The sequence below is a fragment of the Dipteris shenzhenensis genome, chromosome 25 (genome assembly GCF_047967505.1).
Source record: "Dipteris shenzhenensis isolate YYH24624 ecotype China chromosome 25, Dip_SZ_1.0, whole genome shotgun sequence".
Classification (NCBI taxonomy): domain Eukaryota; kingdom Viridiplantae; phylum Streptophyta; class Polypodiopsida; order Gleicheniales; family Dipteridaceae; genus Dipteris; species Dipteris shenzhenensis.
In genome coordinates this window covers 18,637,673-18,665,002 of record NC_141620.1, presented here as the reverse complement: position 1 = coordinate 18,665,002, position 27,330 = coordinate 18,637,673, and the positions used below count along the sequence as shown (strand labels likewise).

At 41.5% G+C, this 27,330-nt stretch overlaps 2 protein-coding genes across 2 annotated transcripts in view; both read right to left on the bottom strand.

Moving 5' to 3' along the window:
* Positions 1-9,034: 9,034 nt before the first annotated feature.
* LOC147885546 (uncharacterized) overlaps positions 9,035-27,330 on the bottom strand; it is a 38,522-nt gene continuing 20,226 nt past the window's right edge. The window contains exons 2-3 of the mRNA XM_087396780.1: positions 9,450-9,482; positions 9,035-9,318 (exon numbers count right to left, since the gene is read on the bottom strand). Coding sequence (XP_087252906.1) covers positions 9,157-9,318; positions 9,450-9,482 — 195 coding nt within the window. The 3' untranslated portion in view covers positions 9,035-9,156. The remainder of the gene's footprint in view (positions 9,319-9,449; positions 9,483-27,330) is intronic.
* LOC147885547 (sugar transport protein MST3-like) lies at positions 19,654-22,511 on the bottom strand. Its single transcript, XM_087397062.1, has 4 exons — positions 22,142-22,511; positions 21,521-21,840; positions 20,732-21,358; positions 19,654-20,262 (listed from the first exon to the last, which is right to left on the bottom strand). The coding sequence occupies exons 1-4, from the start codon at positions 22,287-22,289 to the stop codon at positions 19,801-19,803; spliced, it is 1,557 nt and encodes a 518-aa protein (XP_087253188.1). The 5' UTR covers positions 22,290-22,511; the 3' UTR covers positions 19,654-19,800.

Genomic DNA, 27,330 nt, shown 5'->3' with positions numbered 1-27,330 from the left:
TACATGTCTTTGGGATTGCAGTCTTGTGATTCTTGGAGAGACTCATGGAGCGGGTTCAGATGGTCATGGATCTGAGAAGCAAGGCCCACCTACCTGCCACCATCCAAAAAAACTACGTGTCAAAACATCATAGTTACGTTTGGGTAGGCAGGTAATGCCTGTTTTCCCTGGCTTATTATCGCTTTACCTAGGAATATAGATAACCATATGGATTCTTAGATAGTTAAAGTTTTGTAGTGTGTACTCTCAAACATCAAACAGCATGCTAGCAGCTTTAAATCCATTGTTGTGTATGTTATACACAGACTATCTCTAGAACTTCTCACATGCCTTCGAAGGTTTTGATTGATTTGTTTTATAACTTTTCTCTTTCAACAAAGCTTTCAAGTAATATAGCAAGGAGTTTGATTCATATATGAAGGATGGAGATGTTTGAAATATCTATCGTTCATTTGACTGCACATAAAACAGATGCCATGTTTCATTACATCCGTTCACATTTTTATGAACATTGTGTGCAATGGCAGTAGTATATTAGATTTTCTCCTTATGGACTACTCATCGTTAGCTCCTTAATCTAGCAAGCTCAGTGCCTTGCAAGTCTATTTGAATGCATGGAAGGCAAGATGGAAAGTGTCAAGAGGAATCACACCCGTCTTTCAAGACGAAAAGTACTACTTCACCTAATGACATGGCTTCTATACTATCTTCTTTCTTGTAGACGGAGGTGAGGGGATGCAACTTTCTTTCTTTCTTTCTTATAACGAAGGGGAAGTGAGATCGAAGGAGAGGAGAGGAGATGAGAGAGTGCCACATGTCAATAGGAGAGGAAGTGAGAGTGCACATGTGGCTAGATATTTGGATGCCACATTAAAATCTTTCCATAAAGGATAGAGTAGCATGACCCATCTATGACGTGTTAGAGACCTACTCCGATGGGTCTCAAGATTTGCATCCTTGGCTTCCTTTAAGTTCAAGGAATAAAACTTCAGGTTTTAATTCTCAAATATTTTCATTTGAATGTAGCATTGCCTATAGTTGGGAAAATTGTTTTTGCTAACATTGCATCTCTCTCTCTCTCTCTCTCTCTCTCTCTCTCTCTCTCTCTCTCTATCCATCTATCCATCTATCTATCCCTCTCTCTCTCTCTCTCTCTCTCTCTCTCTCTCTCTCTCTCTCTCTCTCTCTCTAAATCGAAAAGTTTACAAATCTCAAAATTTGTATGGTTGCAAATTTTCAAATCAAATCCCAATAAAGCCCTAAGAGTGCCTTTATTTGAAAAATATATATTTTATACCAATGCTCTCTCTCTCTCTCTCTCTCTCTCTCTCTCTCTCTCTCTCTCTCCCCCCCCCTCTCTCCCTCTCTCTCTCTCTCTCTCTATGTGTGCGTGTGTGTGTGTGTGGGGGGGGGCGGGGGGTTTGCACGCGCGTGCGTGTGTGTGGTGTGTGGAAACCACCTACTATATCTTGATCTCTTATACCAACAACATAACAAAAGAACTTTTATAAACACAACAAACATACTAATGTCTAAATGCAAGCGATATACTTTAACAAAAAATGTGTTCTATGGATAAGTTTACTTCAAATGATATATCTAAGAGCAATGTATGAATATGTAAGGATATAATATGTACATAAGCTTCCCACAGACAAAACCCTAAACCCACATAGTCCCTATATCCCGAAAAGGACATAGAGGGGCTAGGTGGTCTAATGATCCTTGCAACTCCTTGGGGAACTACACCACAAAATCCTAAGTGTATTTGTTAGGTTGTAGATATGGAGAGATAAACAAAGGAGCAGAGCGACATATAAGGTCCACCAAAAAGGGGCAAAAAAATGAAGCATCCTAATCAAAAGGGCCCCATCTATTTTAATGTAGTCCCACATGGGAGTTTTCGTGGTTGTACTATGGAGTCTCAAAAATCCATATCACACCTATGCATAGCAAATAAATCAAGTTAAAGAATTACAATTGTCAAACCAAAAGACTTTTGCAACTCATTAGTTAAAGAATGTACTCACCTCTAGGAGCACAAATAAGATGTAAAAATTGCTATATATAATCTCCATTTTGCCTGCGAAAGAAAGCATGCCATCCTACATGCTCTTTGTATCCCAAGAAGCACATACAAACTCTTTGAGGACCTCACCAACTCGGCGAGGAAGGATATGATAATATCCTTGGTAGATGTATCCCCCAAGGATAGAATCTCAAACTTGGAATTCCAACAAAATCCTCGAATTGGGAACAAATCTATAAGAAAAATTAATATCAATCTTACACACTAATACGTAGCTGAAAGCCTCACTTATTGTGAAAAAATAAAATCCACAAAAAGGATAGTTTAGTAACCCAAGGTAAGATTCCATCTCCAGCAAGTCAACTAGTAACTATGGTATCATTAGAGCTGACTAATACTTAGTACCTGTATATTTATAAATGTCAACAAATATATTATGAAGTAGATCAAGCTGCCATTTAGCTATTAAACAAACATGTACCTAGGGGAGAGAGAGAGAGAGAGAGAGAGAGAGAGAGAGAGAAAGAGAGAGAGAGATAGAGAGAGAGAGAGAGGGGGGGGGGGGGCAGGGAGGGGGAGAGGGAGGGAAGGGGGGTGGGGGGAGGAGGAGGTGGAGATTTTTAATGCGAATTCTTTGCCCCTCAATCTATATCACATAGCTCCTCATCTAGTTGGATCATTGAAAAAAACTGAGCTTAGAGCTAAACCAAGCAATGCCTACAATGGAGGGTGTCTTGAAAATTGAAATTTTATTTCTTGAAATTGAAAATATTTAAATATCCCATCTTGAGACCCTACAGAGCGGATGGGTCTCTAACCCATCGTAGACGGGTCATGCTACTTGTAGATCAAAAGTACAAGGCAACTTCATAGCACTAGGTGGGTTTAAATTTTTGCTCTAAGAATGGCTGACCAAGGAACAGGTCCAGAAGAATGACTAACCTCTTCCCATATTTTAGGTGGCGAAATCGAATACGATAAGTTCCTCTATTTAATCAAGAAACTAAGCAACACCAGTGAAGGTCTATCTATAACCTTCATGTATCATGGTTTTTCTTGTGAAATTGGTGAGCATTGAGCCCAACATTACATGCTAATAAATAGTTGTGATACATTTCTCTTTAGCAATACTGTTGAAAGACGTGGAGCTAGTACTTGACATGAGGGCATAGTACCCAAGGAATCAAACAACTCTCATGAACTTGGCCCAGTAGCACACTTACTAGAATTTGGGAGCCCATAATAGTGACACCACACTAACAATAACATGCGATGGATTGCTAAAGGTGTATACAACCAAGCTATAGCTCTATAGTGCAAACTATTTGAACATGATGGGAAGGATGGAACAGAATATGGAGATGAGGGAATCATTGCTCGGGTTTTTTATCCCATCAAGGTTGGTAATTCATGCCATAGTTTGCATTGCAGTGAGCTTCAATGGGGATTCCTACAATAATCTTATAATATATTCAATGGCAAGATCAAAATTCTTCAAGCTATAAGGGATTGAGCTTCCAAGTTCCAAACTTGCTATTACGAGTTATGGGGTAGCCACAACAAAAACAATTGCAGGATTTGTTTGAGACCTTCAAACTAAAGTCAATCATACGATGTAGCCAAGGACAACTTACCCAAGCCCGATACAACACAAAGATGTCCGTATGGCTTGAAAGGTAGTCTCGGCAAGTCATCCTTGGTATCAACTATGATCAGTCTTACTTCTAAAATCCCATGGGAATTCATTCAAAATCGTCATGCCAATACTAGAATCAAGAAAAAATCATTTTTGATTTGACATATAGTCGGTCGGGAGAGCTACAGTAGTATCTCTCTCAAAAGCTCATAAGGCATAAATTGAGTACTTTGAAACCCCATCTCCTGCAAGAGAAAGGTGAGGATCTAAGAAACAAATTGAGTAGGCCTTGAGGCCTTGTATGATAATAAATGGAGGGAAAGTAAAGAGGGGACATGTAGAGGTAGGCAAGGTGGACACACAAAGTATGATATTGTTGTGATCGCCTTTAAAATTAAGAGCAACCATGGGCCATTGGCAGCCAAGGTTCCGAATCTCACTCAACTTTGAACTCCAATTCTATAGTATGTGGTTTGTTCCATAGCTCAACCATGGATCTTGGGAGTCAAAGAAAAATCTAGCATTGATAGCTTGGAAGAAAAACAAGGCATGATAGTCTAGTAGCATGGGGTAAAGAAGTAGGGTTTGTCCATGACTTTGGGAGTCTAGGTACATGAAACTCCTAACAACATGGGCTACAGCTCTTGGTGGAAGAAGATACGATTAATCAATCTCCATGTTTTGGTTTAAAGTTAAAGAGATATACGTGACTGGTGCATGCAAAATATCGATTTCTCGAGTTGCAATACAACGAATAGGTCTATTGATCTTTAGGTAATGAGCCAATATCTTGTCCGTTTGCGAGACTTATACTCGATGCTTATATTCTTGGTGCTCAAAACCTTGATACCCAAGGAAGGGCCTATTCCCTCGGCTTATAAATCTTTAGGGAAGGAAGTGTGCCACCTCCCATCCACACTATGTGTGGTTATAATAATTTTATTATATATTATCATACAAATATACAATTTCTTGTTTTCAATTAAATTCTTGCAACATTCCTCTCTTTTGATGCATGTTCTTGATGCAAGGCAGCAAAGAAAGCCAAGATGAATACAAGATCAAAGGATGTGAACTCGATGTGAACACCTTTTTTCATATAATGGTTGTAGTCCATGTAACAATATTATATAGCCTACAATGAGGATGAATTATGATCTTTTGTGAGCATCACCTTATTCATGTATTCGTTGGTCTTCAACTCACAAAAGGGACAAAGAATATGGATGTCACCATGGCAGTAATAAATCACCACCCTTGACATTTGCAAAGAGGATTGGGCCATAACAGACACTGTGTTGTGTCTCATGTTTGCATTTTTACTCACTGCATTTTTTTTCTTGATGGTAAGTAGCCCAGAAAGATGTTTGGTTTTCTTGAGCCTTCATTGAGCCATGTGTATAATTTTGGGTCCTTTTTATATTGATCTGAAGGCCTAAAACAGGACTACATGCTTTAAGACTTTTGTGCTTTTCAATAGCTATACTTGGGACTTCCTCTAATAATAGTTGTCTTTTTGTATTGTTCGCAGTTGTTTTGTGCTGTCCCATTCAAGAATAATGAAAATTCCAACTTTTGTCTTTAGCGGCAAGCTCGCACCATCAACAAAGGCATTAGTGGTGGCGTGTTCTACATGAGATTGATCCTCGTAGGAATTTGTGTACTTTTTCAAAGAAAAGACAGTGGCCACAAGCTAGATTCTCCATCCACATGGATTTCATTCCAATGCATGGTGGCGACTCTGAAACTATGGGCAACAAGCTCTCAGTTGGCTCTTAGTTGAGCAGTCACATTTCCTCTATGCCTAGCTTGGGCCGTTTCTTTACCTTCGCAAAGATTCACAAGGCTGCCAACAACTTCAACGAAGCTCTGATATTTGGCTTGACAAGATTCGGGAAATTATACAAAGGAGAAGTGGAGGATGGCAATAAGGTTGCCATAAAGCGAGGCAGTCCACACATACAATAGGGTATGACAGAGTTTCAAATGGACATTAAGATGTTGTCTAAGCGGAGGCATCGATGCCTTGTGTCTCTGATTGGCTACTACAAGAAGCATCACCAAATCATTTTGGTCTATGAGTACATGGCCAATAGGCCCTTGCAAACCTAATTATATGGTTTGGACTTGCCAAATCTGTCTTGGAGGTAGAGACACGACATTTGCACTAGAGCTGCCAAGGGTCTTTACTACCTGCACATGGGAGAGGCCCAAGGTATTGGGTCACAAGGGTACGATAAAAAGACTTAAGATCACAAGGGTGTGACGATGAAGGTTTGGGGCACAAGAGTGAAAGAAGGGGATTTCATTAGGGTCACAATGGGCTTTGGTCAAATTGAGGTAAGAATGAGAGTTTTGGTCACCCTATCTTTGGAAAGAACGAGCTTTGTCTTACCATAAGTTTGGTACAACAAGGAGGCTTGGTGTTAGGCTACATGATGTTAAGGAGGTTTGGTATCAAGGTGTCCATGTGTGATTTTTACACTTCCTAGGTTGCCTCCCTTGCATATTAGGGATATTTCAACCTTTGTAAACAATCGAGATACTACCCACTAGTGCAAGTGGATGTATATTTCTGATCATATGTGAGAGATCCATGGGGTAGAGCGAGTTGTTGTCAATACCAGTTCAAGTAGCCTTAGCATGACTAGCAATATCTGAAAATGAATAGTCCAATGTACCAAGATCAACTATAGCTGAAGCATCACCTCTTGTGTCCTATAATTGCTTGCTTTGCCCTCTCATCTGTTTTCTCATCACCCACTGAGTATTTGAGCTCTGCCAAAATACACTTCTAGCAGTCGAGAAGAATTAGCTTCTATAGTAAGTAGGGATATTGCCTCTAATATCAAAGAAATCACTAAAAGTTGATGAGAATTTGAATTTTTCCTAGTGCGCTGCTTGTACTAATTTTATCAACATTTGGCTAAGATTATGACTATTGACATTTAGGTACTATGCCAACATGTTATCCATTTGTGAGACTTATTCTTGTTGCTAATATTCTCAATACTCTCAATCTCATTGCCCGTGGAAAGGACTGTTTCCTCGGATTATAACTCTTTGGGGAAAGAAGCCCGCCGCCTCCCTCCCCACACTATGTGTGGTTATAATAATATTATATATTATCATACAAATATGTCTATTTGCTTGTTCATTCAAAACTTGCTTGTTTTCAATCTGAATCCTTACAACATTCCTCTCTTTTGATGCATGTTCTCGATGCAAGGGAGCAAAGAAATCCAAGTTGGATGGATGACAATACCTTTATTCATATGGTTATAGTCCATGTCACAATACTATATAGACTGCAACAAGGATAGTTATGAGCTCTTTTGAACATTGCCTTATTCATGTATTTGTTAGGCCTTGACATTTGCAAGGAGGATCACATTCTAACAAACCCTGTGTCGCGTCTTATGTCCAAAAATTTACTTATTTGTTTTTTCTTTAAAAATTGATAGTTACGTGCTCGGCAATGCGTCTCGTGTCTATATTTTTACTGATTCTCTTTTATCCTTTAAAAATTTGATAAAATGCTAGGATTCAAGTTCAATTGCGAGTTGGTAGTTACGTGCTCGATGACAGAAAGGCTACGTGCCCTAAGTAGATCAGTTAAGGTTTTGATAAAATAATATGACTTAGGCTCAATCTTGAGTTAGTAGTTACGTGCTCCATGATGGAAAGGATGCCTACTACAAGTCTAGTTCGTGAGCATTGAGAACTTCGTTTTGCTGAAGATGAATGTAGAAGCTAGAACCCTAATTAACCAATGTCCTACATGTCTAATTAATCTCTCCCAATGCCTCGCCTCACCTCCCTTCCCACTCATCACCTCTCTTGCTCACTCCACTCCCTCGGCCCCACTCTCTTTCCTCTCCCTTAGCTCTGCCGCCCCCCCCTCCACTGCTCAGACATCTTCTCTCGCATCACTCTTGCTTTGCCCTACTTGCTCCTCACGCTCCTCTCTGCTTTGCTCTCCCTCCTCCTCTCACCCCCCCTACTCTCATTACTCTCCTCTCCCTGCCCCTCTCCTTCTCCCTTCCTCTCTCTCCTCTCAGCCCATCCGTTTTTTCTCTCTGCCTTCCCTTCTATATAGGTGCTCAGGGTGGCAAGAAGTTTCTAAAAAAGGAGACCTCATGAAGCTTCTGAAAACTGATTGATAAATTTTTTCATAACCCTATACTTAAAGTTTTTGCGCATATTACACCTTCTATCATATCATGTTGTTTCTTTTTGAGCCTTCATAGGATTTTTATCTAGGTAGATGTGTGAAAGAGACTAGAGAAAAGAGGTGAAAGAGGGTGTGTGGCGTGTGTGTTGGTGGATGGACCATTAAATAAAAGTGGATTAGTCATACAAGAGACAAAGAGAGCCTAGAGAAATACCCAACAAAAGATAAAACCATTTTAAATCTCCAAAGAGGACAAAAACTTGACCCTAACAACACAATAGGAGCAGATTAAAAACCTTAAACAACCACTAAACCAAAACTTAAATTGGTCAAGTTGACCAAATGAACTGAAAGAAGTGGGATAATTGGCAAAAAACTAATCTGTCCATCTCTTAGACCTTTGGAGGGTGCTTTCATCATCTATGACTTTAACCAATTTTACAAAAATCGCATTCTTGATTGTCAATCATCACAAACAGAATAAAAATGTACCTGTTAATCCTCCGCTAGCAGAGCTTTGATTTCCCCATTGATATCCTCCTCCCCTCCTAGCTCAAGGCTTCGCCATCTCAAGACAAGGAGGGAAAAGGAGAGCTGACGGCCACGATGTTGTTGCTTGCATGGTTTCAAAAGTGTAGAAAAGGCTCTTGTTAGAGATGCTTCCCATCGACTATAACTTGCCTCTGTAAAAACGTTAAAATGACGTTAACCCAAACTCTGTTACCTTTTATTCATTCCATTATGGTTGTTCTCTCTTCTGTGCGCGCACCTCTCTCCACTTCACAACTGCTCCTTCCTTCTTCACATGAGCATGCTCACCAAATTTCACAAAAACTGCTGAGAATATTCACCCATCTTTGATGTCAAGCATCGTGATTAGTTACCTTTCAGAAGGCGAAAACTAGTTAATCCGTCCCAGTTAGAACGAACGAAGGATACTCTGTTACATTTTCAAGACCACACCCTAGATACCGGATTTCCACTGCACATGTTCTTCTTACTAACGGATTACAAGATAGTTTAGCTTCAACTAGCGCAACGATTCGAACCTCAGAGCATCCATTTGAAATTTCGGTTCATCAGAGTCCTAGCTCAAAACGGGAAACATAACATCATTAGCCACGAAAGAGTTAAGAGGAATAGGAGAGGGAGCGGAAGGTACTCAAACGGTAAGATAGCACTCGACAGGAGACGATGTAATTTAACTCATGTTATACTCTCCGCCACAAAATGGCATTTGTAAATTGAGTGTCAAAAATTGGAGTTGTACAAAGCTTTCACTCAGGAGTGGGAGTTCGAAGACGCTCTAGATCGGGGCTATGAGTTGCTGGGCAAAACAACAGTCTCGAAACAGTGGAGACCGTCAAACTGCGGTGCCAGATATGGCGCTACGCTCTTTCTGCACCTCAGGTCGCTCTGCACGGCAGCCGATAATTCAGCCTTTTCAGCAGCATGATCCCTGGAGGGCTGGGCTTGGCCCTGCTAAACATAAAAACCAGCCATCAGAACGATAAATGAACTAGATTTGGAGTCGGTAAACGTCAAATCACACAATGAGATCTGGACCAAAGGCCGTGAATTGCCAAAGGTCCGGGAAAACATGAAATTACCGAAGGATTGGGGGCGGAAGAAGCGAAGGCTACCTGATGGTGAGGATTAGAAGAGGGGAAGTCGAACATGCTGAGGACGTAGGTCTCGTGACTGCAGAGGGCACCAACACCAGCAGTGACGAGGCCGGCGAAAGATCCGAAGGCAGCCATGGAAAGAAGGCCAGGAGCAGCAGGAATTTCGTGGGAGAGAGACGACGGAAATTGCAGGAAAGTGCGGGAAGTGTTGACGGAATTGGGCGACGGGAACTGAAAGTCGTTCCGATCTTCCCTTGCCGCAGCCTTATAGATCATAATCCACGTGTCCCTCCATCATTAGCTGATTCTTTCCGATTTACCATACTCCCCAGCCTACACGTGCCCCACCCAGCCGCAAAAAAAAAAGGTTTTCTATTTTTATTTTGTATGGCGAGTTTTCCTCCGCCATTCAAATGCCTTATACTTTCAAAGAGAGAGTGGTGCAATTTTTTTTATTTTTTAAAAATTAAACAACAAAGATTCTATGTGGGGGAGAGTGCTAAAGTCCTCATGCAAAAGGTATTACACTACATAAATGAGATTGTTGACGAGATAGAGAGAGAGAGAGAGAGAGGGGGAGAGAATCAAGGGGTGAGGAGAAACACAAGGAGAAACTAGAAAGAGGGGGGGGAGAGAGAGAGAGAGAGAGAGAGAGAGAGAGAGAGAGAGAGAGTCTCACGGTGGCATTGGCTTGCACCGCTCTCCTCAATTATTGTGGTTGTGCCCCTCTCAACTATAGTAATGAGTTTCTAGTTTGTTCGATTGGACATTCATATAAATCTCCCAAGTGCTATGATTAGCATTAATGGTTTTGCTTGAAAAAAAAAAAAGAAACTATGGTAACTTTCAATTTTATTTTGTTGGACATTCATTTAAATCTACTAGGTGTCCATAATGGTTTTGCTTCTTGAAGGGAAAGTACTTTACCATAGCTCTTTCATCTGGGAAGCTATATTCGACCATCAACTAATGGTCCGTAGTATTATGCTACCTTCTAGCAAGCACAGAGAGAGAGAGAGAGAGAGAGAGAGATTTCTTCACAACCCTAACATGCCAAGCGCTCACAACTAGTATGTTCATTAGGGACACACTAATCATTATGGTCTATTTTTTGACTTAAATTGTACTATGGGTTAGGAACAATACAAGTTGAATTAATGTAATGCATACGCTGCATATCTTTTTATCAGATAATTTATTCTTGATATCAAATCTATAGATCTATTTAAATCTTTAGAGATATTACACATCCTATTGCAAACCATAAAGTCACTAAAAGTAGCCTAATATAGACTATATGAGTTAACTTTTCCGCTCAAACTTTATCGGAAAACACTACATTGAGAATAAAATTTTAATCATCGACAAGATTGAAAAGTTTGTTGCATGAGTTTGAATAATTTAAACAAAGGTTGTAATGTGAACTACTTCTGTTTAGCAAAGTAGGGCCTATATATATCCCTGCTCCATATTATGATACATTTGGGACTTGGCAAGGCCCCATATGACGTCATGAAAGCTAAATAAAGAGCAAAAGGCAGAAACATGCCTTATTATATGGCAAAGTAATCACCATGAATGCCCTACTGAAAACTTCCACCCAAATACAATATTGTCCAAGAGTTCATGACACTAATAGATGTGAATTATTATTTTTGAGCTTATTCCTAGACATATGAAAATACATAAGCTTTTGTAACAAATTTGCCACTTTCGGTTTCATGTTTTGCAAATGAGATGTGGGGATCCTATTCATTCTATACACAACTATATCACCTGCTTTGTCCCAACACTATCATCGAAGCCCCTTCTCATTGAGGATATATCTAGCTCACTCTATGATAACTCTAATTTGCACTCAGAGACCACATTTTTCTTAAGAGCGTAGCTACATGTGAAAATGGACATACTTGAAGTCATCCCATGAAGTGTTGGATCATGGCATATGGACTCTTGGGTAGGACGATGTGGTGCGCTTGAGAAGACACCATCGATTCACCTTGGCCCTTATGGTGGTGGGCAGGAATTTTATACTTTTCAATTTTTAATATACAGTTTTGTAATGAGGCAATTGTCATTTATGAATTGTGCTAGGTTATTGATCTTTAAATAAATATTGGGTATTTATTCTTTGAAGTACTTTTTTCTCTATAGGACAATTTATCCCTTTACAACTTGAGGAACATTTGTCCTTCTAAATTTTTGATCTACACTATGTTATTTGGGAAGACTTTAGCTAACGTATAGGGTCCATTCCATCATAGTTTTAATTTTATTTTAATCGGTCCCAACTTGGCAGTATAGAGTAGCACCAACATTCCTTTTTCCAAATGTTTAGGCACAATTGCCTGTCATGCCATGCTTTCTCTCTCCTTTGAATTACCTATTGTGACCACGCTGCTCAGAGACGTAGTTCATCCACGTTGGCTAGCTGATGCAATCTCCCCTTGATTACCTCAATCTCACCAAGTTGATGTTCAACTGCTATCACTCAAAGATTGGGAACATCAAATTCTAAGGGTACCACAACTTCCAACCCAAAAGCCATCGTGAAGGGGGTTAAATTTTTTGTAACTTTGCATGTAGTTCTATACGCCCATAGGTCAGCATTTAGCTTGGCATCCCAATCACTCTTATGGGACTACAGGATCTTTGCATTAAGAAAAAAGGGAGCTCATTTTGGGGCCTTTTAGGGTTTTGAAAAAATGTCTCTCAACCAACGAGGAGAAGGCCAACGTAACATAGAAATTTCACAATAAAAGGCAAAAATATGAAAAAGAAAATAGTACTTTATGTTACAAGCGTGTGGCATTAATGAGAAAATTTGTTTTCGATTCTTTTACGGTTCACCTGTCGTATCAAGAGATGTGGACTCAAAATCTAAACAGATCTCCTTTTTGAAACCTTCCCGTGTGGTGACCCACAACAACCATCCACTTTCTCTTGTTCTCTCCTTGTTCTTCGGTGCCATTCCTCTACTTTCACCATGACAAGCCATTTCATTCTCTCTTCGACAAGCATTCCTCGTTGCATCATTGTTGTTGTGATGCTCTTGAACTTTCAAGATACTAAGCTCCTTCCACTGTTTATTCGCTTGTTCTCAATGTCAGTCATTTTTGTTGATGTCTTACTATTTTAGTGTGTGTTTCTTTGACTTCGCATGTATTAGAGTGAGGATTTCAGATGGCAACCAAAAACTTTGGTTGTGCCACTAGGAAGCAGTCTGTCGCTCTACCTGGCGAAGATGTGGATATACAAAGTATCTCTTTGCCGCGAAGACCTACCTCACTTAATCTCATGTGTAGAAGTTTCCAATACTATGAATGTGGATGGTAGCTGGGAAAGGATAGCAGTGGCGAAAGGAGATTGGGTTCTAATGCAACCCAACAAGAGAAGAAAGCATCAATCAACTAACACTTTTTTGGCTTCTTGGAAGGGCAGAGTGAAAGATTTTAGAGTAGAAAAAGAAGGCACAAGATGCGTCAGAGAGGTTCAAATACAACATAGACTACATGCACCGAGAACTTGTATTATGAGATCATCCTACTTATCTTCCACACTATAGAACCAATTGTAAGTTTATTTGTGTAATGAAATACTTGAAATGAAATATTTATTTCTTTTGATGATAGACAGTCTCTTTGTTTTCTTTCAGATATATATCCCTCATCATATGAAGAGTGGCAACCACTGGAGTGCATACTGGGATTCTTTGATGCTTTACATGGTGCTATTGGGGAGCTATAGTACATAGGTAGAAAATCAACAACCCTGGCTGAATCGGGTATATTTTTTTATGATCACTTTTATCAATTGATGGACAATGCTCACTCACACGGTTTATTAAAAAAGCAAGATCTTCCGATGTGGAATAGAGTTGATTGGCCAGTCCCTAATGGCAGCATCACAGAATCCTATAGAGCCAAACTATTTTTGGAAGTACAGCATTCCCTGAAACCAAATATTGCTACCAAGATAGTTAAAATTAATTTTTTCATGCCACTTACAGTTTTTGTAGAACTTTTTCAGGATTATCTAGTTAAAGTTTGTAAAACAATGTTGACTTTTAGAGTAAAAGGGTATGACGAAGTTCCAATTCCAAAATTTTTGGATAATGGTTGGGATAGAATGGTGGCAATGTATTGTGAGATTGCTCATAACTCTATCAACATTAAGTACATGATTGCCTCGCAAAACTTTATTTTCTCTTTTTACTATAAATGCAGCAGGATGATAGGCACACAAATTGTGGCAATGGACCAAGACGAGAGGTCATCAGGTCCAATAATTGAAATTTACAGTAGCAAACTTTAAGCATAAACAAAGTGCAGGAAATTAATTAATTTGTACCATGTCCCGTAACCTACTATTCCTCACAGAAACTCGAAAACTTGGCCGCTTGAACTTGATGAGTTTCTTAAGAAGCTAACTAAGACCAAAACCAAACCTCACATGACCTCCAAAAAAAGTACAAATATCAAAACTTGATGAGTTCAATAAGTTTCTCTCCCAATCTTGAAATGGATACTTTGCTCTTACATGAAATATTGAAAGAGAAGTAGACATAGAGGACACTGTCAAAGACTCCAAGCTTCCTTGTATTGATTCAAAGGCCCAGACACAAGACATGGTTGAGGACAATTGACCCTACAAGAAGAACAATGCACAAAGACCAAAGAGCTCTTACTTTAGGAAGCCTCTGAATTCTTCTTCTTGCCACCGAAAAGAGACTCAATAATCTCCAGCTAGTTTTTGGCACCCATATTAGTTGGTGGAAGGAGTCCAATCCAAAAGCTCTTCCCAACACTCCAATGGCCTTCTCATTTTTTTGATCCCATGCACCTTGATTGCTCTTTGGCTTCTTGTGAACACCATAAATGACCCCCAAATACCTTTTAACATAAAGTAGAGCCAAGTGGACAACTGACATGATGCATAATTTTGACCATTGACCTTCACAATCATATATTTCTCCAATAATTTCTATGCTTTTGACCACATCTCCATAGGCTCAAGACAACCTCACATGACCACCACAACAAGACAAAGCACCCACAGACGTGCACATAGATGCATTTTCTTAACTTAAAAAAAAAACTTACGGGTATGTCTATTCATCTGTCTATTGGCGCGTCTATAGACCCGCATCTACGGGCACGTCTATATAATAGACAGACACACTTATATATGCACAAATAGATGGCTTGCTAGAAATTTAAAAAAAACAGAGAGACGTGTACATAGACATGTTTATAGAGGTGCTTATAGACACTCTATAGAATATTTTTTATTAATAAAAGCAGAATTTTGTATGGTTGAACAGAACGCTGTGTAAGTTGTGTATGCTATGTAGTTACAAGAATCCCATTTCCACATTGTGCAATTCAATTCTTACAGCCAACCACATTTTAATTATTATGATTACAAGCACGTCTATAGCCGATGATTACAATTCCGAATAAAACATTACAACGCCAAAACATTTAGTTCACAAGGCATTAATTGATAGAACGTTGCACAAGGAAATTGAAAGCTAAAAAAATAAAAGGAGTATATATTAATTCATAGCTCAAAAAGTGCTTGTGTGTACATATAGCATGAAGCCAAGCCACGTCCTGTGGCTTCAAGTACAAAAAATAAGAGAAGTGTATATACAAGAGAGGAATGAGGCCAAGCCAGTGGCTTCAAGTACAAAGAAGAATAGCTAGCACTACTTCTACCACTAATCTAAGTTCTCCACGTCCTCGCTCCCTTCTTTGCTCCCTTCTTCACTCCCTTCTTCACCCCCTTCTTTGCTCCCTTCTTCCTCATCTTCTTCCTCTTGATCAACCGCAAGGCCTTGTAAATGAGGGACAACATGTATCATTGTATGAAAAATCAAATCTTTACTTATAATATTGACATTATTTAATTACTTTTAAATACCTAGGGCGGTGCTCCAGTAGCCCGGATATACTGTTTCTCAGTAATCGACTTGTCATCATAGAAGTGCCTCCATGTATCTCCTCTGCGATGGTGGCGGTGGTAGGCTGTCTCGACAGGAGTAGGGTACCTGCCCATGATATCAAGCTGCAAGATGACACAATTTGCAGAGGGGTTAGTACAAAGAAACAACCTCCTAATAAACTACATAAATAATATAATTTGAGATCGATACTTACAAATTGGGCCTCCCATGATTCAACACCCCCTGCTCCAAAATACACCCTTCCATATTGCTCCATTTGGATCCTTCGTGCCTCCACGTGCTACAGACTGGGGTCCGCCTTCACTGCCTTCATTGCTTTCTTCCACTCACGCTTATGAGCAGTGTGGGGCTGGCCCCTTGGTGGTTGACCTCCCTCGAGCCCGACAATCTCAGCTAGTGCCTGCCTCTTAAGCGAAGACCTTTTATTGCCAAGTATCGTAACAATCTTTCACTTGGCCCATTTATCTGTGAACTAAACATTGGGGAGATTGGGGTACCTAGAGCAAACAACAGCGAGGGTCTCACCAGCCAACTTTTCTGGTTGGTCTTTGTAGTGAATAAAGCAAACTCTATAGTTGTTAGTAATTACAGAGTGCATGAAGGCCATGATATCCCCCCCCCATGCATCCATTAAGATGCCTCCTGTCTGAGTGATGTCATAGAAGATCATACCATCACCCTCTGGCATGTCTAAATCATCCCTGTCCCCACCACTACCCCTCCCAAAGCACTGTGCCATGCATCCCTTGCTACTATGCCTATTGCCCTGTCATGTCGAGCTAGTACGCTGGCCATTCATAGCTGGAGAAGTGACTCTTGACTACACGAGTGTCGTTGGCCACTCGTAGCTGGAGAAGCGACTCTTGACTGCACGGGAGTACGCCGGTGACTCTACGAGATAAAAGGACCTCCTGACCACTGGGGGAGGAGAAGGGGCTCGGATTTATAGCCGGCTCGTCTTTCTCGACTCCATTGAGGTAATCTCAGTTGGTGTGGGGTTGGGGTGGTTTGGAGTCTGTACTATCGATTCCTGGGGGGTGTTTAGAGTACCCGTCATGTATGTGTATAACTCCCCAGGAGTGGGAGGGTGCCCAAAAGGTTAATATACAACTCCCAAAAGATGGCATCTCGAAGATCAGGTGAGGCTGAAGAGCTTCCTGGCCACATGATGAACTGAAGAAAAGAAAAGAAGATTACCATCGAGCATGCCCTTGTCACGAGATGCAAAAGAAAAAATCAAGTGATAGCCTGACATTGAGCAAGCATTTATAGACTCCTGCATTCTTTGAATTAGAGTGACAGAAGTCTATATCTGCTTGCTCAATGTTAGGCTATTGAAGCTTCACATGGAAAAAAAAAGAGAAGGAAAGAGAGGAAAAGAGAGGAAAAGAGAGGAGAAAAAAGAAAGGAGATAAGAGAGAAAAAGAGAGAAGAAAAGAGAAGGAACGAGAGGAGAAAGGAGAGGAAAAGAGAGGAGAAAAAGAGAGAAAAAGTGGGGATAAAAGAGAGAAAAAGGGAGAAGGAAAGAGAGGAGAAAAGAGAGGAAAAGAGAGGAAAAGAGAGGAGAAAACAATAGAGAAAAAGAGAGGAGATAAGAGAGGAAAATTACCACAAAAAGAGAAGGAAAGAGAGGATAAAAGAGAGAAGGAAAAAGAGAGATAAGGTGAAGGAAAGAGAGGAGAAAAGAGAGGAGGGAAAGAGAGAAAAAGAGAGAAGGAAGGAAAGAGAGAAAAAGAGAGAAGGAAAGAGATGAGAAAAGAGACGAAAAGGGAAGGAAAGAGAGGAGATAAGAGAGAAAAAGAGAGATGAAAAGAGAAGGAAAAAGAGGATAAAAGAGAGAAGGAAAAAGAGAGACAAGGTGAAGGAAAGAGAGGAGAAAAGAGAGGAAAATAGAGAGAAGGAAAGAGATGAGAAAAGAGACAAAAACAGAGGAAAAGAGAGGAGAAAAAATAAAGGAGATAAGAGAGAAAAAGAGAGGAGAAAAGAGAAGGAAAGAGAGGAGAAAGGAGAGAAAAAGTGAGAGTAATCTCTTATTTTCTCACGAATGCAATCCCTTTCTTCAATCATGCTTTCCCTTTCCATCATTCATGCAATCCCTTTCTTCAATCATGCAATCCATGTCCATCATTCATGCAATCCCTTCCTTCATTCATGCAATCACTTATTTCCATCATTCAATATGCAATCCTTTTCTTAAAAGTGGAAGTGGAAGTGGAAGGGGAAGGGAAAGGGAAGGGAAAAGAGAAGGAAAAGGAAAAGGAAAAGGAAGAACACATAATAGATTGTCAGAGCGCGTCGATAGGCATGTCTAACAACGCATCTATAGGCGCGGCTATTTGTTTTTCCAAAAGATAGATGCACTCACTGTTAAACGCATCTATAAACGCGCCCCGACAGACGTCTTTTAAAAAAAAAACTGAAAAGGACATGCGTCCACTCCCAAAAAGAACAACACTAGTACCAAAAACATCCGTTCTCTGCATACGACAAAGGACGAATCCAAAGAGAGTAACTTTCAAAGAAGATCAACTGTCAAGAGACTTACCTTGGATAGAGGTATGGAAGCTTCTTGTACTTCTTCAAAACTGCTTCTCTTTCTTCTCTTCCTTGTTCACCCTCTTCTCTTGTGTGCTTGGGGATGATTGTGTAAGCTTGAAAATGAGTGTGGGTGCTTGGAGATAAGTGTGGATGCCTGGAGCTATGTCTCTTAAAAGGAAAGCAAGCCATGCGATACTAAAAGTATGTGAAGGAAAGCAAGAGCGCTTAAAGTGGGTTCGAAAATTAGCTCACAGTCTGTGCGTCTCACACGATGCTAAAAGTATGTGAAGGAAAGCAAGAGCGCTAAAAGTAGGTTCAAAAATCAGCTCGCAGTCTGTGCATCTAAAAGCGCATCTATTTGCGTGTCTATCTATGCATCTAAAAGTACGTCTATCAATGCATCTAAAGTACGTTTTAGATGTGCCTATAGACACACTCCATAGTACAAATGCGGTGTTAGACGCGCTTTTAGACGCTCAACGGAGTTTTGACATTTACAACTCATGCAAGAATAAATTTTTTGGGTTGTTTGATCGATGTCGAGGAAACATGTATCGTGCACGCAAAATTACACTCAATCACGTCTCAAAGTATGGAGAATGGGATGCGATCGTAAACATCATAAGTGTTCAAGGGTTAAGGTTGATTGAGATACCTATGGGTGTTCATGTGTTTGAGTTATGATCCCGTTTTAATTTGATATAGGATGCAGTGCCACACTCGCAAATATTGTCCTATGCTCATCGTGAGGAGGCAAAGCGTCGGCAATGGGATCTTCAAGAGCGACTATTACGGATGCATGGAGTGATGGTGATAGTAGCCCTCCGCGAGCATAAGCATAGGAATAAAAATCCATGAATGTTTTTGCCATGGAAAGACCATCCTCGTAGCTGCATGAATAACGCTTTAAAAAACTCACAAAATGCTTATAATATGTTTTTGAAACCAACACTACGGACGCTTTTAAAAACTGCAAAAAGCTAGGAAAGAAGATGTCACCACTTTCAACGTTGTGTAAGCATTCCCTCAATCCGCTAGCTGCATAGGTTGTCGATGAGATTGGAGGCTTCCGGCCCGAGTCGATCACTGAGGACACACTAACTGCATCGTAATCTTTTAATTAAAGTGCATTGTAGAGGAGTGATATTTTCAATCAAGCTATACGTACGCTAGAGGAAGACTTCACTGCTCTGACAAGCCTTGAAGAACGTACGAACGAAGCTGCACAATGTTATCCAATATGTCAACGGGACTTATAACTGGTGAACAAAGCGCCCGAACCATTAGGAACAACAAGCTGGACTATATCTAGAGGAGTGATATTTTCAATCAGGCTATATGTACATTGGAGTAAGACTTCACTCCTATCCACACCACCTTGAAGAACGTACAAATGAAGCTGCACATTACACAAGATGTCAACGGGACCTATAACTGGTGAACGAAGCGCCCAGAACCATCAGGAACAACAGGCTGGACTATATCAGACCTCCACGAGAGAGGGATAGCCTGGGAAAAGCTTTGTATATCTCTACATGAGAAGCCCATCGTAGGCTTCCCTAGAACGTTCACGCTGAGCAAAGGGAGTTTTCTGAGTAGGTGCAGCATCTTCTCCAGAGGCAACTTCTTCGTGTGAGAGAGACATGAAAATATAATATATTTGAAAGGGGAAACTTCGAAATATCTGAGAGAGGATGAATATAGATGGTGTTCGTCTCTGATAGGAGGTAATAGAGGTGGAGGAGGAGGATGGAGGTAGAAGGAGGAGAACCGGCCGGTACGAGAGGTGCATCATCATCGTCTCCAGCAGAGGCCAAGAGATGATGGATTTCAAAGAGGAAACTGATCTGTGATGGTAGAGGTGGTGGAGGAGGAGGAGGAGGATGGGAGATAGAAGGAGGACCAGATAGGATGGCATTGCCACAGATTCATCGTCTTCTCCACAGGCACGTTCTTCGTCTCCGGCAACAACACCATCACAAACACGCTCATCACCACCATCCACCCCGCGAAGAAGAAAAACAGCCCCCATTTCAAATGGCACAGCATCGTCAAGAACACCTGCGCTATCGCGAACGTGAACAGCATATTCACGCTCACGTTGATGCACATCCCCGTCGATCGCACCTCCAACGGAAAGATCTCGCTCGGTATCACCCAGCCCAGCGGTCCCCAGGACCACCCGAACGCCATCACGTACACGCAGATCAGTATCACCACCACGATCGCTTCCCCGTGCGTTAGCATCGTGTGCGACCCCAGCTTCAGCGCCAGTATTACTCCCACTATCACCTGCCATGTAGCCAACGTTTCAGGAATCAATTAACAGTCGTTCATCTCTTATTAATGTTCGTTTGATTCATGTTTGCGATTAACTGCGCCAGATCGGTTGTTTTCTCTTCGCTTGCTGATTGACGACGTTGCAAGGATATTGGCGGTCGACTTCGATCTGAGCTTACAGAATGAAGCAGGCTGATCCGACCATCAGACCATCTCACCTTCTCATCTGATTCTCACCTTGATTTTCATTGGGAAGAAAATGAGATGCTATTTATCTTGCTCTAGTTGAGTCATGTGAGATACTAACTGCTTAATCTTATCGCGAAATGACATCATATCAAATGCAAGAGACAGATGCTTCCGCATCTGCATGTTTTCTTGTTATCTTAGATTTTAGAAGATTGAAGCATGTGTTTTTGTGCTACAAGGTCGATGAGATCAGAGAGAGATGCAAGGGATTGAAAGCGATTCATATTCTTACCTGTGAGACGAGCATTACGCAGCCCCCCTCCAAGAACAGCTTCCGACGCCCAGATCTGTCTACGATATTTGCAGAAACAATCGTTGCTACGAGTCCTGTCGAGCCGGTGATTATAGCGGAGTATAGAGAAGCGTTTGCTCCGAACCCAATCGTCTCGAACAGCACGGGGGCGTAGAAGGTGATGACGTTTATCCCTGTGAGCTGCTGGAAAAACGGTATGGCAAACGCCATCACAAGTTGAGGCCGATATCTCCTCTCCAAGATTTGGCGCCATGGATGCTTTACAGACTTAGAAATCTCGCTGGCCTTCACCAAATCGCTGAATTCAGCCTCAACGTCTGAGGTTCCCCGGATGGATTCTAAGACAGCTCGCCCGGCGTCGGTGTAACCTCGATCGATGAGGCTGTTGGGTGTATCCGGCAGGATAACGGCTCCAAATGTGACGATGGTGGCAGGAACTGCTGCGAGAGCGAGAGACAAGCGCCAACCCCAGGGAGTGAGTTTGTTTGTTCCGAAATTGATGAGGTTAGCGCACAGAATTCCGACGGCAACAGAAATTTGGAACATCATAGTCATGGCGCCGCGCAGGTTTGCGGGAGCCATCTCGGAAAGATAGAGAGGCACGGACTGCAGCAACAAAATTCATCTCATCTGTGAGTAATCTTTCGTGCTGATAATTTCGGGATTGCTAAGCAAAGGATTCAAGCAAGACGAACACATTGTCGTGCTGATTTCTGGATTGCTAAGCAAAGAATTCAAGCAAGACGAACGTTTTGACATCAAACGCACCTGTGTTGCGAATCCAACTCCCACTCCCAGCATGATCCTCCCTATAATCAGCATCGCCACATTCTCAGCGGCGCCATTCAGCGCAGATCCAACCAGAAAGCTCGCTCCTCCTATTAGCATCGACAGTTTCCTCCCATACTTTGTGGTTGTCATGGATGCAAAGAACGAAGCGACCAGACCAGCTAAATACAGCGAAGACGTGAAGGTAGTCAGGACCTCGCTGTCGAACTTGCAATAGTTGTCCGTCTGTATTGCGTGTTTCTTCCGGTAAACCGTGGGAAAGAATTTGAGTAGAAAGTCATCCATGGCCGTGACACCACCTGAAGCCACCGAGCAATCGGACATGATCGACACAATGTTAGAAGTTTTGGATCGTGTAGCTGTAATCAGTAACCGAAAACACAGAAACCATGTAGAAACGGTATAATCAATCACCACAACACAGAAACAATCTAGAAACGGTGTAATTGATCACCGGAAACACAGGAACGACGGAGAGACGGTGTAATCAATCACCGGGAAGACACAAAACATATGGAAACGGTGCCACGATTTTCACCGACAAGAACTGCAGGAATTCGAAACAATGAAGACTAACGAGTGCTACAAATGGTTGCAAACCCGAGATTCCAAGATCATAGCCGAACATAAGTCCTCCGCTGGCAGCCACGACACAAGCAAAGAAGACGAAGGCGGTGAAGTGTCCGGCATATGCTGCATGCTGCTCGCCTTTAGATGCAGTGGATTTCAGGCCATCAACGATCGCCATGCTTAACCAGATGGATCCAGCGCTAATCACAAAGCGTCCCTCCTCGGTTGTAGCTGCTGTTGTAATATCTTTGATGATCTCGTTCTGGTTCTATTGATTTTACCTCAGTTGCAATATGGTCATTGCAGCAGGAGCTTGATTTGTAGTCGCAAATATCTGCGCTGTTTTCGTTCTCGATTCCAAGAGCACTGCATGCTTACCTGACTCTTTTCCAGTGTGTTCGTCAGATCAGTAGCGTTCTTTGATGTCACTCTCCAGCCTTTCCCTTTCCTTCCGGCAATTTTGGACGTAAATTTCCGTCCTGTATTTCTTTTCACTGGCCTCTGAGTCGAACAATGATCAGTCGAGGTGAATGTGTCAAAGACGATTACGTTATGTTATTTGTCGAGCCCGTCTTGTGCAAACGTTTACCTTGACTCGAGGCTGTATTGAGCGTAGAATCAACGTTGGCACAATTGACAATTTGTTACTCTGAAGCTCAGTACGTTCACTTTATCTGAAAATCCGCAGCTCCGACAAAGCAACTGATTGTAAAGACGTGCAACCGTGAAAGATTTGAAAACGATGCTGCATGGCAGATTGTTGCATGCACATGTTGAAAGAAAGACAAACAGGTCTGAATATCTGCAATTTTTGACTTTGAAGTAAAATGTAAGGGACACTCCACATGAGGTAAAAAATGCAGCAAGTTTTGGATGCTCGCTTAGATTTTTAGATAGGTGGAGCGCCATTGATGGTCCGGACCATGTGATGACATGGGCTTTAAGCTAATCGACGGTGGAGGTTCAGCGTTGCGAATCGGACGGTGGAATTTTGTTGTGGCTATCTGGACAGAGTTCCTTTGTCATGGAATGTTGGCTGACAGATTTAGAAGCTACAAACTACGGATATTTTGCACGGGACCGTATGTACGTACAAGGTGCCTGAACTTTGGCGCCCATATCTTCTCCGATTTTGACGCTCAGACCTCACTTGTCACATCCACACCACCTCCCACCTTTGGCATCTCCATCCCGTCAAGCCCTCCTACCGCCCATCCTCCTCCTCCACCTCTACTACCTCCCATCAATTTCTCCTTGGAAATCTATGATCTCTCTCTCAGACAAATTAAGAATGTGCCTCTAGAAAAGATGATGCACCTCTGGCAACTCCATCCAACTTCTATGGCCTCCCAGCCTCCTGCACCTCAGATCACGAAAGAAGGTGCTTCTGGAGAAGACGATGCACCTCCTTCTTATACCTCCCATTCTCCTCGACCTGTGCTAACTCATATCACTTTCCCCTTATGAAACATATGTCTCACTTAGACGAAGAACGTGCCTCTGCAGAAGACGATGGTATTTCGCTTTGATTTCTCTCTCTCACACAAACATATTAATGGGCATATTACCTCTTTGTTTGTGCTATCGTGAGGGGTCTACCCACCACATAAGCAGACACGTAAGCAAGGAAGCCACGCTCACATCCATGCTGGCATCAGGCATGCCAAGATGTGAGTCTTGTAACTATCTTTGCCTGCCACGTAAGCAGACATAACTATCTTTGCCCGCCACATAAGCAAGACATGTAAGCAAGGAAGCCACGCTGGCATCCATGCTGGCATCAGGCATGCCAAGATGTGAGTCTTATAATTGGCAAAGATAGACGTTGGGGTCCAAGTCTTGCTGTTATAGGTTGTGAGCTGTAACATGAGTAGAAGATTTCCGGCACATCAACTTTTGTTGGCCCCCTATGTTCTTGTCTCTCTTGCGTCTCTTGTCTTGTCTCATGCTCCCCATCCTCTGACTATAATGATATGTATCCATTCCCTAAGATCATCCCTAATGGCTCTCAAAAATTGTATTCCATTAATTAAATTGTTTGTGAGGGGTGAAAGTTATCTTTCATTAATTAACCTAAGCTTATTCTATTATTTAACCTAGCTTATTCTTCCAATTAACCTAATGTATTCACTCCCCACACCCCTCTCTCCGCTGCGCTCCCTCCTCTGCTCCTTCCTCTCCGCTCGGGCTCCCTCCTCTTGCCTCCTCTTCCTCCCCCTCCTCCGCTCCCTCTCCTCCTCCTCCTCCTCCTCCTCCTTCCTCCTCCGCTGCCTGTTTTCCTCCTACCTGCTCCTCAGCCCCTCCTTCCTCCTCTTTGTATGGGAGGGCTTCACAGCCCCCCTGCATATTCTATACGCCCCCCTCCTCTCATCTAGTCTCCTTTATAGGCGACCCGTCGACAAGAAGCTTCTCGTAGAAGCTTTTGGATCTGCAAGTGAGAAGCTTCTCACGGAAGCTTCTGGAGCCCTAAAACACAGATTAATTCAGCGCCCCCCCCTTTTGGCATAATTCGATCCCTTCCGCGGAAAAATTAATAAATTTTTGAATTAATCCTCGCTAGGGGGTCCTATTATCCCTTGTTGGCAAATAATTTGATAAAGTTTTGTGTTCTCTTCTTCTTTGACGCATCGTATTTGTACTCTATACTCCATGAAAGAAATTTTTGAACAAGAGAGATTCATATATGTAGGTGTCTTAATTCAAACAAGTGCACATACTTTTGCCTAAAGAAAGAGAAAAGGGTAATGGTTTTCAAAACATAGATCTTACGACACACTATGTACAATAGTTTTTGCACTTCAATTCTGATTTGATAAAACCCGGAGTAACCATCACAGAAAGTATACATCTCATTCAACCACTTACCTTCTCAAGAATGAGGTCTTGAAGGGCAGAGGATGATGATCCCTCTTGGTGGCCGCATTGAGTTTCTTATAGTCGATGCAAACCCACCACTTGTTTTTCTTTGGGGTGATTACCACTGGTGAAACCCATTCAGTATTGTGAACCGGAACAATAAACCCAGCTTCTACAAGTTTCTGCAACTCTGAGCGCAAAGCATCGGTCTGTAGGGGTCCTAATCGCTTCTCCTAGTGCTGTCCATTGCTATAGTACATGCTATAGTACACAATTGTGAGATATAAATCTCTCTCCCTCTCTCTCTCTCTCTCTATATGTGTGTGTGTGTGTGTGTTTGTTTTTTTTAACATACATTACATATATCATCTAGGTGCACACGTGTACATTGCAAGGACTTTTTTGCATTCCAACTTGGCACTCCTAATTGATCCCTAATCAATATCCAAAACCAAATCCAAAATCCTTTTACTCTACATTTGTGTCTCCACTTGTTGTGGTTACTTTGTACTCTTTTCCTCCCTTATAAAGTACGAACAAGTAGGGATCCCACACATGTCTTTGGATGTAAAATGGCATTGGTATATAAAAGACAATTGATTTAAACACTTCAACTTACTAATTAACATGATTATTTTCATGATACCAATTATGGAAAATAAAGATTGGTCCTATTTTACATATTGCTATGGAGATTCCAATGATAGGAAATAAAGATTGCTTACATTTTGCACATTGCTATGGAGATACTAATCATAATTAAAAAACAAAAAATTGCTTACATTCAGGGATTTTAAAAGTATGTTTTTTAAAAATTAAAATACGTAGTTTTTGTTTAAAAAATGTGGCCTAATGCCCTAAACTCCAAAAAACGTGTTTCTTTACACCAGCTATCAACCGAGAGCATACCACACCATTTGTTCTCATACCGTGCGGTATGTGCCTACAAACACTGTGTGGTATGGAACCATACCAAGCGGTATGAGGGACCTCGCGCAGTCCTACACTAATACTACGTGGTTTTTTTAAGGGCTTTATGAGACACCGTTACATGACGTGCCATACTATGTGATGTTTGTTATGTCATCACAGACCGTACGATTTGTACTATGATATGCAATCGTGGCTGTTGAGACACCATGCGATCAAGAGTTGAATTGTGTGATGTCACTACAAAATCTTATGAAAAGACCCCCCTCCTGCCACTACCGCACCTGCGCACTCCTGTCGCTTTCTCTTGCTTACTCTGTCGTTTCCTCTTTGGGTGATTTGTCCTTCTTTAGTCTTTGGTGTCGGTCAGTCAAGCCAAGTGATGATGCACCTCGGCCAGTCGGATTCACCTCGCCCTGGCTGAACTGTAGGTTGTGAGATCTATCTATGTACATAGGTGTCAGTACAGTCAGGTTTTATCTGGATGATGGCTCGCTTTTGCCGGTCGGTTCATCCCTATAAGGACCCTTCCCAACCAAATGTGTGTTTGGCAAAGCTAATCTAGATCATCTTGGTTATGTGATGTTAAATATGTTTCATGTTCTAGCCTTCACCAGTTGATAGATTGACACTCGAGTGTGACTTTACGAAATTCACTCTATAATAGTAAATCATGTAGTGAGCTACTATAGTAGTGGATTATGTCATGAGCTACGAATTAGTTGACGTATTATACCATTGCCTTGGAAAGCAAAATGTATTTAGTAGTTTATTATTCTAAGGATACGAAGTTATGTGAAACTTATTCGAAATATTACAATTAATGGTGTTGCATGTTGTTTTCGAATGGTTGAATTTACACTAGCATTGCAAATTTGCAGCTATATCTTAGGTGTTCTTTATTTTGAAGAAGTTTGAGCACTTACAAAATGATTGTTGCATGCACTAGATCACTAAACACCCATCCTTGATGGCAACACAAGAGTAGTAGAAGACTGAGGTTCTGATGCTTGTCTGTAAGACAACGATCAAACACTTGATAGGATTGAGTGACAAAGAAATCTGGGCCCATGCAAACCCAAATTTTTTGCGCGACCAAATGCTAACCCGAGTATTTGACCTTATGTACATGAGTTGGCCCAGACGTGGCCGAATGGCATGGTTGGATGTTAAAGTGATAGTTGATCAATATTTCCCTCGATTGTTGGGAGATCCTATAGGTTAATGGGAATTATATGCAAAGGTGAACAATGCAACCTTGCCTGTCAATGGAGAGAAGCTTGCACTCTAGACGTGTGAATGGAAGGTGTCACATATTTCTAATCGTAGAAAAAATGCGAAGGAGAAACAGTCTGTCGGAAAGGCAATAGCTAGTACCTTGGTCCATATGACTAAGATGGCTAGTGGGGTACAAGCAAATGCTAATCCGCCGA